Source organism: Montipora foliosa, chromosome 3 (assembly GCF_036669935.1).
Source record: "Montipora foliosa isolate CH-2021 chromosome 3, ASM3666993v2, whole genome shotgun sequence".
NCBI lineage: Eukaryota > Metazoa > Cnidaria > Anthozoa > Scleractinia > Acroporidae > Montipora > Montipora foliosa.
This window is the reverse complement of record NC_090871.1, coordinates 16,640,686-16,657,186: the sequence shown is the minus strand read 5'-3', so window position 1 is coordinate 16,657,186 and position 16,501 is coordinate 16,640,686. Positions and strand designations below refer to the sequence as shown.

The following is a 16,501-nucleotide window of genomic DNA, read 5'->3' as shown; positions in this document are numbered from 1 at the left end:
TTTATGTTTTTAGAACGAGAAGTAGACACACTACGTGGGCTACGCGGCTACACGACTACGCGGCCACATGTACGTGGCTACATGGCTACGTGGCTACGTGGCTACATGAACTAAGTGTTGAAATGAAGTGCTACAGCGGTCCGCAGTCCCGCAGTCAATGAACAATGAACTAAGTGTTGAAATAGAGTGGTACCGCGGTTCGCAGTCCCGCAGTTGATGAAAAGTGTAGTTCACCGCACTGCAAAATGAAAGTTAAAATTTTACGAGAGTTCTTAGGCCTTAGTAATCACTGCAACGAGTGCTTAGGCTTAATCAGTAAACGAGTGCTTTATGCTTCACATGATCTCGTGAAAAGTGTAATTGACTGAACCACAGAATGAAAGCTAAAATTTTACGAGAATGTTTAGGCCTAATCAGTAAACTAGTTTTTGTTAATTTTGCCAACTTCGAGACTGCGGTAGCAAGGACCAACAAGGTGAACACCAACGTGTTCAATGCAAGCGGCATATTTTGTAATGTTTATATAAAAATATTCTGTATATTATGTCGACTGCGGGACTGCGGTAGCAGGATTTAATGAGTCACCAGGTATTCTGAAGTTTAGCCCGTTCTTGTTCACTTCGGCTCATAGATCATTGAAGAACGAGGTAATATACATTGAACTGTGCAGCTCCGTAGCTGCTTAGCCATGTAGCCACGTAGCCCCATAGCCAAGTAGCCCCAATTAGCCACGTAGCCCCGTAGCGTGTCTATTTCTCGTCCTAAAAACATAAAAAAGAAAGAGCGTACACAAACTGCGTAGCCAAATATCCCAATTTTAAGGGGTACAACTTAGAGTGGCGGGGTATTCTGTAGTTAAGCCTTGAATTTGACAAATCTTCATCATCATGATCATGCTCACGCTCTCCCTGAAGCCATTTTGTTCATCATACCGGCACTTATGACGAAAGCATGTCCAGCAATGCATGAAATCGAGCAAGTTAGTCCCCAGACCTCAGACAGCGCATGCAATGCAAGGAACCAGCGTGTAGCATGCGATCGATCGTGAAGCAAAGGGACCAAATAGAATTCACACTTATTTCACTCCTTGTCTGAATCTGGAAAAAGCCAGGATATTTCAGGTCTTTGCGGGCAGAAAAGAGAAAAAACCAGAACGCCCCTGGCAAAACCTGGAGAGTTGGCACTGGTCTGCTATAAACTGAAATCTATCTTAGGGTGCTTTCCATTTAACAGAACTGACCGGCCAGACATTTGGAAGGAATAACTCTACAACACATTGAAATTAACACACTTCGAGGATCATATATACTCCTCCAGAAGATTACGAGGGAATATCATGCAAGTGTTCCTTCAAATGGTTGCATTTTCTTTGCAAAGTGATGGGTCTGGCCGTCCAGTTCTGACAAAAGGAAAGCGCCCTTAGTTATACTTAACATCACAAACTCTCTCACACACGCACACACGCAAGAATTGTTTCTCCGTGGATGGTCCACTTTTCTGAAGCCCCAGCCCTTCCCAAATGCCAAATGGAAGGTTTTGAAACTGGATGTTTTGGTATTGTGCCAGCTTCCATTGCAGGGGCTGCAGGGTATTTTTGAAAGTGTGTTTTTTTTTTTTTTGGGGGGGGGGGGGTGAGGTGTAGTAGAAAACAACACTGCCCCTCCTTCTCCGCAGCCCCTGTATTGTTTTGAAGGATAAGTCATATTGTTGTCCCATCACTTTTACTTAGGCCCTACATCCGGGCTACCTAGAGCTTGTTGTTGTTGTTCTGGTTCTAACCGAGACCCTTGTGATCGAGTGTGGAATAAAGACTGTGTTCATTGAGTTATCATTACAGCCTGCCTCATCTGTCCTGGCCGACATGGTGTCAGAATAGTGGGATTGACCCAACAAGTCGACAAGAGAAGCATTCGCGGAGACTAAACATACATTAAGTGAAACAGTGGCAGCCGACTTTTCAAACAGTTATGGCAAACCTCAGACGACCCGAATTGAAACTTGGCGGGAATATATCAGAAAATTTCAAGAACTTTGAACTCAGATTCAATGACTGCTAGATCCAAGCAGAGAACAGAAAGTTAGCAAAAAACCCTGAGATGGAGAGAGCGAATTATTAAAAGAAACCTTTGCTGGAAATAGTGGTTCTACGATCGGCATTGCCGGTCGAAGCTTTGCAGGTGGTCCGCTACGCCATCGAACCGCAGATAACAGCTGATGATTGGAAAAAACCATGGATCTGGATGGACAAATTACGACTTCGTTACGCGGGATCTATTGGTACTTGAGGAACAAGTACACTGGATTAGCCATAAACAAATAAAACTAAAGTGGGAGCCTGGAACCTGCTTTTGGTGCGGGGACTGACGAGACCCTCACACCTGGAAAACATGTCCTGAAAATGGCACAAAGTATGGAATTAATGACCACTTTTCCAGGGTCTGTCTTGATACAGAAAACTGCCCAATGGCAACTTCAGGGCTGGGGCCGAGGAAACAGAACCCCTTCAGGCCAATCACAACCGGTACCCCCCGCGATCAAAACCCACATCTGCAACACACCACACCTGATCAACACCCTGTGGAATACTACACTGATGACTACCAACAACAGTGCAACTCCCCGGAAACACGACAGGTACACAGTGTCCACACAGACCCCGCAAAGAAAAAGTACTTTGTTACCCTTCCAACCCTCGCCAATGGCATTCCAGATAGACACAGCTGCCACCTGCAATATCCTGACTGAATATGTCCTTCTCAGGTTGATGCCAAACATGAAACTAAGAAAGTCACCTTACCTACTTCATTCGTATGGCGATGTCCAGCCACTGGGACAGATTGACCTTCTGTGGGAACGAAACAAAAGATACGAATCCCTTACATTCCAGATACTCCCTAGAGATGTCATTGTCATGATGAACAAACCAGCCCCTTGTCTGTTGGTTCAATTGTGTGGGCGCACTGGAACTCATCACCATCAGCAGTTTTTCCCTCACATCAGCAGTAAAAAAACTCTACAAGAAAGAGAGTCCCCCACCTACCAAGCCAGCTCGTCACATACAAGCCCAGACCCAGGGAGCCCAACAGCCAAAACCAATAGTACACCCAAGGATGTCAAATCTTGACCAACCCAACAAGGACAAGAGGTACGGGGACCCGACCACGCCGTCACCCTCAAAACCCATAATTATCCCTTCCAAAAGACGCCTGGCCCCACCTGTGAAACTCATACAAGAAAACATAAAACAACAGTATCCTGAGAACCTCGAAGGCCGATGTCTCCCAAGTACAAATGCCGATCCATTGAGTCCCTGTAGCCAAATGCATAAAAGAAAAAGAAGCCCTTGACAGACATGCCATTGCTGGTATCATGGAGAAAGTGGAGGAACCCACCTCTTAGTGCTCCAATGAGGTCATCAAAGAGACACCAAAGAAAACAAGGATCTGTATTGACCCCAGCCAAACAATCAATAAGGGTATTCTGAGACCAGTATACTTAATGCCAACAATGTCTGAACAACTCCACAGACTCTGCCATGCCAATGCTTCTCACTAGTGGATGTCAGAGAAGGCTTTCTACACATACCCCTCGATGAAGCATCGTCACTCATGGCAACAATGCACATGTCCTACGGGAGATACTGATGGCTACGCTTCCATTTGGTATCTGAAGCACCCCTCAAGTACTGTGCATTGCAATGATATTCTTGTCTTTGGAGAAAGCACAACCTACCAAGAAGCCGAGAAAGACCATGACCGCCGTCTTGTTGCCCTTATGGAGCACTGCTCAATGAAGAACATAAAACTAAACCAGAGCAAACTACAGTTCAAACTATAACAAGTCAAATTTATAGGCAACATCGTAACTGATCGAGGAATGCAAGCAGATCCAGACAACACCCTGATCAGAGTTTTTCTCTGTCCTTGTGTGGGCCCATTTCCATTAGTAGGGCTAAAGCTCACGTGTTTCATATGGGTAGAAAAGTAGCACTTCACATTACACTCTAATAGTTAAGTTCGATGATACTTCAAGTCGATGCAAGCAAAGAAGTCGTGGGCAGTGCCCTTGTCCAGCGGCATAGTGAAGGATGCCTCCAACCTGTAGCATACACATCAAACAGCCTCAACACCACAGAACAACGATACTGACAAATCGAAAAAGAATGCTTAGTCATTTGCAATGCATTTGGAAAATGTTACCACTGGCTGTACTGTATGGAAAATATTTTTTAAAAAACCCAGCACAAAGCACCAGCACAGCTCCAGAAAATGCTAATGAGACTGCAGAGTTACCGCTTCTCCATCAAAATTAATACAAGAAAGGAGCCTCACTCCACCTGGCAGGCACCCTCTCAAGAGCTGCACTGCCCACCCCAGTGCATGCCAGGATCACGGGCGTCGAAGACTTCAGGACAGAACTCACTAAGGAATCCGACACTCACAACCCACGCCTCACAGAAACCACAGAATCTTGCCTATGCAACGAGGCCAAAAAGGATGAACATCTTTCCACATTAATGATCACAATCGCTCAGGGCTGGCCGGATAAAAGAAAGCAGGTACCACAACCACTATGGCTGTACTGGCCCTACTGGGACGAGCTAACAATTGATAATGGCTTTATCTACAAAGGAGCACAGGTGATGATACCACAATCTATGCAAGCGCTGATGCTGCTCAAAATCCATGCAAATCACTTTGGTCCTGAGACAAATATACACATGGCAGGAGAAGTATTAATCTGGCCTGGGATGAGACAAGCAGTCTTTGATATGTGCACAAACTGTAGTACCTGTGCACAGTATGGATCGAAGTCAACAAAAGAACCGATGAGATGGCTCCTGATCCCGACACTACCATAACAGATTATAAGCCAAGACATCTTCATGCATAGCCTACCTTGTAACAGTATGCCATTTCTCTGACTGGATTGATGTGGATGAACTTGACGACACTTTTATAGCAATATCAGTTGCCATGTTGGGCATCCCCTTATCTGACACTCCATGGTCAACAAGTTTCATTTTCGTGCCATATGGTAAATTAAACAGTGATGTACATGATGATTGACATTGCATCTGTGAGTGCTCTACAAAGCATTATTACCCATGTAATAGTCATGAATCATGGGTGTTTTTCTCAGGGCGTAATAATCTTCAATAGCAGTATCCCACATGGCTGTTTTTTTTTTTGTTTTTTGTGTTTCATTGTCAATGTGAACTGAACTATGAAAATACCTAGTTGCACTGGCCACTTGAAATCAATGTATTAGCTTCATGGCTGCCAACAATATTTTTTCAACACTTGGAGATGTTTGGGTGGAACATTAGGAGGTGGGGGGGGGGGGGGGGGGTTTACTCTTCACTTTTGCCCCCAGGGAATGAGGACTTGACTGCTTTTCACTATCATAAAAAGTGAATGCCTCGCTCATGCCCCCAGGCGGGGGTCCGAATAAAAATTATTTCCCTGTCAAGTGCCATTTGCATGACTGCACTGGTAAGAGTGACGTGACCATTTAAGAAAGTAAAACTTTGCAAATTATGATTAATTTATGTTTATTAATTTTTTATCAGCCAACGTTTCGAACAATTGAGGATATTTATGAAGTTCAGCTGGAAACTGACAGAGGAGTGAAAGAGAGGATTAGGATCTTTGATACTGCATCTGTGGTGAGGTGCTTGAGTTGATCATCGTAGGTGGCAAATCATGCTGGTGACAGGTTCTGCAGTTGCGGATCCAGACCTATATACAGTTGTTATGGGGGAAAGGAGTATATAGCTCTCAGCATAACTTGGTACAGAAATGCCTATGCCTTGTAGGTCTGCTACATTGTACATGTAGCTTTGGGCCAAAAATAAGGAAGACCAAGGCCTTGTTGGTCCCTTCCTTAGATCCCTTACAATGTAGTTTTGTGCGAATAGAGTCCAATTGCATGTTGAAGCTTGGTTTCTTCTTTCTTATGAACAGCATCTCATAAATAAGATGGTCTAGTTTTCAGCCAGATGCAAAAGTCGGACCAGATCAACTCGGATCACTCACCTCAGATCGACTTAAAAAGATGATAAGGCCTCAAGAAATCACCTTAGCCCTAATCTTTAAGCTAATCTGCACAAATGTAGTTTTGGCTTACAAAACCGTTTTTTGCTTGACCCGAGCTGAGTGATCCGAATTAATCCGGTCTTACTTTCGTACTTGCCGCTTAGTTTTCTGTTACATTTCTTCAGGATGGAAAGGTTACTTGTAAGGTCGCAGACAGTTTTAATTATATGGTCCTTCTTTAAGTCCTTTTCTCTAAGTGCTTATCAATAGTCTTAGCATACATACATGTTACAACACTACATGTTTAATAGAGATAGTTATGCTAATCATTCCTTTCATCTCACACCGTATAAATTAGTCAGGTTATAGATTTTTCTTGTCACTTGAGAATGATGTCATGGCGACATTGAAATGTTGTGTAAAACTTAATTCCCTAAATTTTATCCTAATTTTACATAAATGCTCATCTAAATCTATTCTAATTCGACTCAAGAATACTTGAAAACCTCTGAGTGCTCCTTCGCAGGAGTTGAAGCTACATGTATGACTTTCCAAAAATTATTGCTACATTGTAGTTCAGATGCTCTGCCACAGAGTTAGACAAGACTTGTGGGAGCCAGGCCATTAAGGTACATGTAGTCTATAGGGTTGGCTCTTGTATGAGGATTTTTTCCAAATATCCCAAAGTGACCGTGGGAAAAATTAATATGCATCGCTTCATCTCATTTATCGGGATTTAATATTGCAATTATGTTGAGAAACAAAGCTACATGTACCTTCACTTTATTGCATTGTTTATTATTTATGCTGATTTTTGGTCTTTTACAGGATACCAGCAATGGTGAACTTTCTAAACACTACCTTAATCTGGCCGATGTAAGTTCATTTTTTAATGAAATATTTCTTTGTTTTAACTAAACAGTGTTTTTTTTTTGCTTTGCACTTGAGAAACAAAACTGTTTTAGGATACATGTAAATTGCACTGTATGTTCCTTTCTGATGCTTGTGCTCTTGTGGTTGTTGTTTAATGTGTTAAGAACATTGTATATGCCACTAATTTTTGAATTACAGTGTACGAGAATTTTTAGAATTTTGAGATTTAAAAAAAATCAGTGGATAGTGTAAACAATAATTGTTGATGCTCTCCACTTAACAATTATCACCATTATTGTTGCATGTGATTGCTTTTTTAGCAGTGGACTCCACTTGGAATGGTTACCTTTTTCTAATGTTAATTTTGAAATGAAAATGCAAAATTGAAAAGATATGGTATGATAAAGATCTCATAAGTAATAGAGGGTTTACAGTATGTCTTGTTTTTGAATATCGTAAAAGGCAGGAGACTGTAAACTTCTATTTTGTGATATAGTTTTCTCTTAAAGGGACACTGCTGCGCTTGCGAATGTGCCAGGTTTATGAATCAAAACTTGAAAACATCAGCCTGATGTTTTAAAGTTTGGAAAGGTGCAGATAATATGGAGGCTATTGTTTCATGCAGAATTTTAAATGCTCAGCGCACAAAGAGTGAATTTCAATCTCCTCAAGAAAGCAAAGCAGAGCAGTCAAAATACCAATACAGCATCTACAATGATGAAAAACTTTTTAAGGCGTGAATTCATGAGAAATTCAACATATGGTGTAATTGAAGTGTAACAAGGATCAAATTTCATCTTCGTGGTTTATTTCTAGCTGGTCACTGAAATGTCAGAGACCAGCACCCCGCTGTTTGTTGATAAATGTTTACTATCTTTGCTGTAAATGTGTATGATTTGAATATTTTGAAGAAAAACCTGCATTTGGATGAGCAGGACTCCACTGTACTGGTTGTGTTTATTTGTTTCATTTTATTTATTTTCGGAAACCGTATTACGCTGTAAGTAAGTCTAGACTTGAACAGAAAAAGCAAATAAAAGTGTCTTTTAAAATCTCTGGATGTGAGAAATACTGCATGTGTCATCGCATGATAGTTGATGTTAATATTTTGGCAGGAGTTTGCAGTGAAGGGAATGGTTTCTTTTCATTGTAGGGAATTCTTCTTGTCTTCAGTGTGACATCAAAGAAATCCTTCCAGCAGATTCAAAGTATCAAGAAAGAGATCGATAGAATTAGGGGAAAAGATGTAAGTAATATACTACTCTTTCAAAGTCTTGGTTTTAACTTGGAAACTTCCTAATTGCAATTCTCTAGAAATTTCATTCATTCCTGGAAAAAGAACAAGTGTTTTTCCTACAATTCCAACAGCCACAGTCACGGACAAAGTCTTTGGGACAAATCAGCGTTTTATCTTTCAACTCACTTTTTATCACATTCTGGATTATTTTGCAACCCCCTCCCCCCTTCCCATTCAATGTTGCTTGGGGGGGGGGGGGGAAATGAAGTGAAAACAGTGTGCAGGACTGAAAGTGGACCAGTTTATGCCCAACATTGATTGGTTTCGAAGGGGGGGGAGGGGGGGTTGCCTGAAGTCCCAAAAATGTGTACTGGACTGAGATAGAAGCAAATGTCCCAAAAGAATTTGTCCACGATTGTAGTGTGGACAGGGTGTATTGAGTCAAATAAGGATTTGTTGTTTGTAGAGCTAAACGTTGTAACACAAGCTGCAAAAAGAATTTTCCAGTGCAAGATAACCTTCAAACTTCATTTCTGACACATTCATGACACTGTGTAAAATATAACCATCAGAAATATTTTGTCTACAGTTCCCAATTGTTGTTATAGCAACAAAGACTGATATCATCAAGGAACGGGAGTGTGATTCGACTGCCATTAAAAAGTGGGCAGAGGCTGAGAAAGGTATCGTCATTTTAATAATTATTTTAGTTTGGGAAACGTTTATAATTCCCCTTCAACTTTTTGTAGTAGTCTTTTAGCAAATTTATACGCGTTTTCAGCACTGGGCAAAGTCCCAGTTGACTTACCCTATGGCAGTTTTTGCTTGCATAGCCCTCATACGCAATATGCCTTTTCGAAAAATTATCCCATGTTGGCCAGATTTGGGGGCGAGAATGGCTCAGACTCCAAAGTTGGAAATTCAGTTCTGGAACTCAGTTCCCTGTGAGTTCCCTGCTCTGCGAAATACTGTGTTTGTTTTGTAACGTTTCACGGAATTTAACGAACAGCGCTTTCGCCTCAGTTGTTTACAGACTCCTAGTTTTGGTTTAGCCAGGTTTCAAACCCGCGAATACCTGCACAAAAATCCAGTTCGCTCTTCACTTAGCTAAGTATCTAATGAGAAAAGAAGGGGCAATTACCGTCGCACAGAAGATAGGAGAAGCAAAGGACAGAGGAAAAGACTATTTTTGCCTTATGGTTCTAAAACCTTGAATATTTTTGCAGTTTTTTGCAACGCGCACCGTTGGCTCAGTTGGTTGAGCACCGGGCTGCCATGCACGAGGCCATAAGTTCGACTCCGGCCGGACTAGCACTCAGGGTCTTATAGTAAGTGAGGAGAAATGGTTAGAGTCTCTAGTCTTCTCGGATAAGGACAGTAAGGACGATAAACCGTATGTAAACTCAGTGGGACATCTCACATATAGTTGAAAAGAGTAGGGCATGGAGTTCCCGGTGTTGTGGTCTGTCCTTTCCTTCAGCAATGTGGTCGGCTTGTTCGTCGGCTTGGTGTAATCTTCTAAATGGACTACTGATCGATGAGACTACATACATGTAACAGTAAAAACATACAGTGGTCAAATTGAAGGAGTACGGGTGCTGAAACTGGTGAACCAAACCTAATATGTTATTCATCAGTTATGTCAAGGATAAACCTTCAAAACTATTGAAAAATAATAATTATCTGTTAACTGCGACAAGAAGATAAACGAAAAAAAGAAAGTACTGTCAGTTGACCCTTGAAATACATGGCAGTACTTTCTAGTCTCCCATATAAAGTGATTGTTTCAAAATATGGCCAAATGCAATTTAGGCAAAGTTAATATAGAGGGAATGCAGTCAACGGTTTCCCCATACCCTTTGCTTGCGTGGCTCTTTGCAGGCTTTTCAGCTGATCTTTGCGGATCAGTTTGTCGTTGCATTCAAGCGAATCTTTGCGGATTCAGGCTCCCGGCCCTCCCTACCCTCTGGAATATCAAATCGTGGAAAATATGGGGTCAGGCGAGTATCATTTCAGTGTGACGGTGCCAGTTGGTGGCTCCAAGTTGGGATGGTTCCCGCTCACAGGGTTGTCATGGATACCTCCCTGCTAGGCCTGAAGTGCGCAGGCTCCCTGCCAACCTTTAAAGGCACCAGTTCCCAAAAGGATCTCTTGGCAATAAGTTTAAAAGATAAAAGATTCTTGGTAATATAAATGTGGAAGTGTCAAGATAAGTTAAAAAGGAAAACAGCTCCTTCCGGCTGCCTTTCGTCGCTCAAAAACGTCATTTGCTTAAAGCTCCCTAATTTCTGCCCTTTTCTTGGACAAACAAGTAGCTTACTTGTCATATCAATTTAGTATGTCCATGTCATGAGCCTGAGTTCCTATGGAGCGTTTTCACTCACGTGACCAGCAGCCATATTGAATTACTGAAACAAAAGAAACTATTTGCATAAAAATAGAGTTCAATTCCCGGAGGATTAGTTTGGTACACCATCATGGCTGCCATTTCTTTGTTTTGGAACAACCAACATGGCCGCTGTGACGTCATGCAAAAACGCTCTAAAATCCCTTTTCAGTTCGAGTGACGGAAGTATACGTTGGAGACAGGAAGGCGCTACAAGACCCGTTTGTGTGGATAACATCAAGAATGGTTTCATGCGCAGGTGAGTGCTCAAAAAGAGAAAAAAAAAGGTCTCCATTGTTGGACCTTTAATTAAATGAAACGAACCAATCATAATTCGGTAAAACACAAGCGAGCATTCGACAATTGGCTTTCGTAAAAAGGTAAAAGGTAAAGTCACTTTATTTAACGTTGGTAGTTCTTTCAGCTACGAGGGTGGTATCAGTGGAAGCCGACGGTGGTTTGGTGTGGCGAAAATGGGTTGTGAAAAAGGTCGTTTAACGGAAAAGGCTTTTATGAAAAAGGTTTTGACGACACGGATGGAATGGCCTATTCTTTAATCTTAGTCCAAAATCGTTCTTATCAGTTTATCCATGTGGTTTGTCTCCCATATTGTGCAACGTGAGCAATAATTTAGGAATAAATGGTGAAGTACTAAACGGCAGCACAAAGTTTATATTTTGAAGTGACGTTTTCGTTGCCGTAGCCGTCGTAATTTCTGCAGTGACGCTCTTGTAGAGCGTGCAGAGCTGTTGTTGGCTTTTCTTGTTAAATATGCTGTTTAGCTCCCAAATTGGCAACAGACCGACTACACTCGCCCCAAGCAACCGTTTTTCCAAGAATTCTCTCTTATTAATCGAGCAGTCAATGTCGAAAGGCTAAACACCCTTATAATTTCGTTTAATTTCAGGCAAAGGATATCTTCAGTCTGGACACTCAGAAGTGAAGCGATTTCTCTCCATGCGTAAAACCAGCAAAAGTATGTCGGTGTCGAAGGATTCTGGTCTGGATGTCACCAAGGAATAAAATGACGGATAACGCTTGTTGGCATTGCAATGTTCGTTCGTTCTCAAGAAGCAGGACGCAAAATCAATCACGAAAGATGCCGGCAATGAAACAAACCAATCAGAACTAAACAAGTGCTTGTCAACGGTGCTATGGCTGGTTCACAAGAGAATTAACTACTGTAGGGGTAATGTGAAGTGCTCTTTAAAACCCATGTAAACCATGTGAGCGTTAGCCCTACTAATGGAATTGGGCCCACACAAGGACAGAGAAAAACTCTGACCAGGGTGGGAATTGAACCCACGACCTTCGGGCTGGATCACCGCTGCTCTACCGACTGAGCTACAAGGTCAGACGGGAGCAGGTCGTGGGTGGGAATTGCAAAAACTTAACTCCTCTTTATAATTGGTTTAGCCTGTGTAACTGCAATCTTGGACAGAATAAAATGGAACAGCAAACCCCCATCCCCCCCCCCCCCCCCCCAAAGCAAGGATAAAGCCGCGCAAAAGCCAAAACGCGCCATTTTCCCATCCTTGATTTTGGGGGGGGGAGGGGGGGAGAGGGGGGTTTCAAATTTCCCATCTGTTTTGCCCAAGATTGTGGCGGTATGCACCTTATTCAAAATGGGCGCCAAATTATTTTGTTTAATTGCAAATTGGCCCTTTTGGCCTCGTTCAAGGTTAAATATTCGTTTGAAAGCGAAGCCAAAAGGGCCAATTTGTAATAAAACAAAAAATACTAAAATGGCGGCCATTTTGGAATAAAGTGTATTGTTGGCGTGAGATGCAAATTAACTAGCGGCTGAGCCGCGCGGAGAATGGGGATGGGCGCTGTGAAATGAACATGAACCCTTTCCTTAATTAACGATTATCGTTAATTCGTAATTAGCTTTGAATTTACTTGTTATCGTTAATTTAGGACACTGTGTTCCAGGACTTGTGGTAGCCGAGAAAATAAGGAACTAAAATATCATAATAAAGTTGACAGTTACTTGTGAAAATACATTTTTCGTGGTTAGTCTTACCATAGTTAGACCAAGGGGACTCATCAGATACCTTTCTGCTTGGCAAACTCGTTGGGCATCACGCCTAAAGTCCCGTTCGCCAACAAAATTATGACAGCAATCTCGCCTTATATCGCATAAGGATTCCAGACCGCACAAATTCACGAGTGAAAATTGACAATAAAGTTGACAGTTACTTGTGAAAATACATCATATCCGTGGATTGGACTTGAACCCGGAGTTCTTACTCTATAGGAACCTCTTCTTTCCGTTTCATCCCGCACTGAAGATCAAGACACCACACTCTCAAAAAAAACATTTAAGTCTTCCATAAAATATCGCTGCTGAAGAGTAATTTAGCTTTGTCGTGAAGTTTGGGGACCGACCTTTTGCATTGTTTGTCGCCGAGCGATAATACAGGGATTATCAAGTGAACAGTGTTTAAAGTGTCCCGGTGATCAAAAAAATAACTTCCTTTTTTTCTTCAGATTTTGAAAGTGGGTTTGCGTAACACCTGACTGGCAAAATTTTGAGCTTTGAGTTTTGTCCAAAGGCCGTCTACTTTCAGTGTGAGTTTTGGATTTCGCGGTCCGCCATTACTCACGTTCAAAACTGACCGATTGGAGGGTTCGTTCCAGGGAAAAGTGACTGTCCAAAACTGACCTATTGGACCTCAGAGGGTTGGATCTAGGGAAAAGTGACGTCATTTACTCGCTAGTTCAAAATTTCAGCGTGTAAAAGTAGCTTATTATATATGCAAAACACGAGTTTAAAAGTCTGAAAGCCCGAAACTACGTGCTGCATATTAATTCAGCCGCGTACACACGCATTGCACTCTCAAACTATTGAGTCTTTGACGTCATTTTCTCCTCGATCCAGCTCTCTCAATATTTTAAAGATAGTAATGGCGGTCCATTAAATAAGAAAATTCCACTTAAAATAAACAGGTGTCTTTTTAAAATCAAGGCTGAAAACTTCGATCAATTACTGTTTAGTTAACATAGTTATGAAATCCAAAGAAAAATAAAAAGTGCCTTTTGGTCACAGTAGCACTTTAAAAGTTCGACCTCAACAGTTTTTTAGGGTTTTATATCTATTTCTAATAGATGTTTAAGTTTTAGCGTGAAATATCATGGAGAGTTTTTACTAGTTTCACTGTATTTTGGTGAGTCAAATACAAAGAACGATTTGCTGTTCAACTTGTATCGCGAACGGATAATTTATGGAAAGTGTGACAGTTTGCGTGATGCCCGCGCTGAAAACTGGGACTACATATAATCAAGTATACTTAGTATTGTACAACACTGCGGAGTATTTTTACTAGTCGTCGTTCGTTTTCAGTTCGATAACTTAGAGAGTTGGATAGTGAGAAGTGGTAATGCAGGGCAAATGGCAAAACAGTGACCATTCGTGGTTGCTTGTGTTGACCAGATTTTTTCGGCGCCACGTTTCTGCGCAGAGGGCAGAGGAACTGGCACCTCTGCCCTCAATCCTCGTGGACTTATTATCTGGCCCAAAGAGCCCACAAATCTAAGATAAAATGTCTTGGAAAATCTTCTTTCGTCCTTCGAGCGAAATCAAACTTTTTCCAACTTGTATTAGGTGTCCAATAGAACTCGAGGCATTTTTCCTAGCTGCGCGTACAGCCTGTTTCTTTTCGTCTACGGATGTGCCTTCGTGTGGCTCTTTTGGTACTTTAAATGTTAATACGACCACTCTAGGTATATTCCTATAGAAGAAGAAAAAATCATGACATAGAATATGGTTAAGTTTCATGTAACCATAAAAGACGCGATCGCTATACATGGAACACGTTTTCTCTTACAATTTCTTTTTCTCTTCTCTTAATTAGTTCGCATGGGTGTCTTGGAGGGTGCATTCATTTGGTATTTAAAGAAGAGTACACTGAATATTCGTCTTGCCTGTCTTCCCCCGGAGCACTTTTAGTCGGCTTATCAGTCCACAAAACTTTTTCCATTTTCGAAATATGTGCCGTCTCTTGAAAAGCTTAATTGTCATCATTCTGTTGATACTGAACCGAATTGGGAATAGACGGAATAGTTCCTTAGCGCTTGATTTTGTTGAATCTCAAGCTGTACCTTTCTTTCGCATAAAAAACGCGCCACATCCCTACGATCCTTCATTATAAAACCACATAATAGTTAAAAATTACGCCGTCTATAGTTTCATAGGTTTAAGCGGTCTCTTGGCACTTATTAAAAACCGTTAACTATTAGCTAACCTCCGCCCCCCGCCCCCCCTCCCCCCCTTCCCCCCCCCCCCCCCCAAAAAAATTAAATTAATAAATAAAATAAAAAATTATAGACTCAGGGCGCGTCCTTTTGGTATGATTCCGGAATAGAACCACACGGAATAGACGGTATTCGTGTTCTTTTGGGACCTATTCCGTTTTCGGAATGAACAGAATACTATTCCATTCATTCTGCTCCCGATAGCAGAATGAACGGAACGATCGGAATATGGTTCCCTCCGAATAGGCAGAATATGATACGCGGCCGGCTGGTCGCCCGCCGGCGTAGCCTGAAATGTCAGTCGTCTCCCGCCCTCAGCCTTCCCCGGGAGACGACTGACATTTCAAGCTACCGCCGGCGGCTTGAAAATTGTAAAAATTTGAATGGAATAGCCATGCAAAATGTCTACTGTTAGATACGGGTGTGCTGGCCTCTCTTTTGTTTCTTTACCGGTGCTAGAACAAGAAGAGCTGTCGTTTTGTGTTAATAAAAAAAGTGCCCTTGCCTGGTCAAAAGAAATGACGTTGGTTTGTGCAAAAACCACGAGCCTTTTTTCAGTTCAGTTGACATCAAGATCAGAAGAAGACCATAATTATATGAGAACACATTTGCACTACACAAAGCACTCACAAGTACAACAATTTCTTCGTCATCTTCCCCCTTAAGGTTTTTAGCAAACGAAGCAAACCGAAAAATCGAAAAAAACCGCCACAAAACTGGTAATCACGGCCATATTTCAACATTTCGTGTTCCAAACTTTCGGGAAACCTTTTTCACTCGCCATGCCAACTAAATTGGTGCATGCGCAGATACAATAGTTAACCAACGCTAGTATTCCGTTATCAGAATATGTGTTCTTTTGAAATTGATATTCGGTGTGTTCTGTTATTCTTAATCCGGAATGAGAATAGCCATGGAGGATACTTCCAAAAGAATGCACCCTTACTTACTTTGTCCATTCCGGTGTTCAATTTGATGTCATTATGGGGCAATATCTTGGCTTGCTCTTGCCCCTGTTATTTGCACAGTCAGTCTATTTAACGAAATAAAATCGAAGATAGTTTAACATCTGATAAGGGAATATTTCCTCTTTAATTTTTTGGCACAAAGTTAATCCGGAGAACGCGAAAGAAACCTCTCTGAGCAGACTGAGGTGACCAACAACAAACTCAACCCATATGACGCCGAGCCCGGGAATCGATTCCCGACCACATGATCAGTGAGAGACGAGTGCACCAGCACTGAGCGCTAAATCATAGCGTTCTCCAAACTGGATAAAAACATGTTAAATTGAGCTTAAAGTCCCCAAAAAGAGAAGGGGAAATTTCAAAAGCAGCCTTTTCTATTACCTGATTAAAGACAGAAACAATTATCTTCTCCATGTCACTAGTCTTTCTGATATCATCAAGACCAAAGATGATGGATAGATGGTGTAGACAGCTGTTCCCACTGTAGACGGTGCAGATAGCTGTACCTACTGTAGACAGTGTAGACAACTGTTTCTACTGTATACAGTGTAGATAGCTGTTCAAAATGTAGACAGTGTAGATAGAGCGAGTTTCAATCGAGTCTCGTAAAACCAAAACCAAAGTAATTACTTTAGCCAATCAAAAAGGACGGAGACAATCCAGAAAACTCGAAGTAGATCACGTAGCCGACACAAAGCGCGGGAAAATGTGCACGCATGAGCCACAATTGGTTTTGGTTTCA

The 16,501-nt window shown here is 41.8% G+C and overlaps 1 protein-coding gene across 1 annotated transcript in view; it reads left to right on the top strand.

The window, feature by feature from the left end:
* Positions 1–12,538, top strand: part of LOC137996930 (NF-kappa-B inhibitor-interacting Ras-like protein 2) — a 13,231-nt gene extending 693 nt beyond the window's left edge. Inside the window, exons 2-7 of the mRNA XM_068842574.1 lie at positions 5,573–5,668; positions 6,867–6,914; positions 8,065–8,157; positions 8,738–8,831; positions 10,707–10,793; positions 11,442–12,538. Of these exons, the coding sequence (XP_068698675.1) occupies positions 5,573–5,668; positions 6,867–6,914; positions 8,065–8,157; positions 8,738–8,831; positions 10,707–10,793; positions 11,442–11,557 (534 nt within the window). The 3' untranslated portion in view covers positions 11,558–12,538. The remainder of the gene's footprint in view (positions 1–5,572; positions 5,669–6,866; positions 6,915–8,064; positions 8,158–8,737; positions 8,832–10,706; positions 10,794–11,441) is intronic.
* Positions 12,539–16,501: the final 3,963 nt, after the last annotated feature.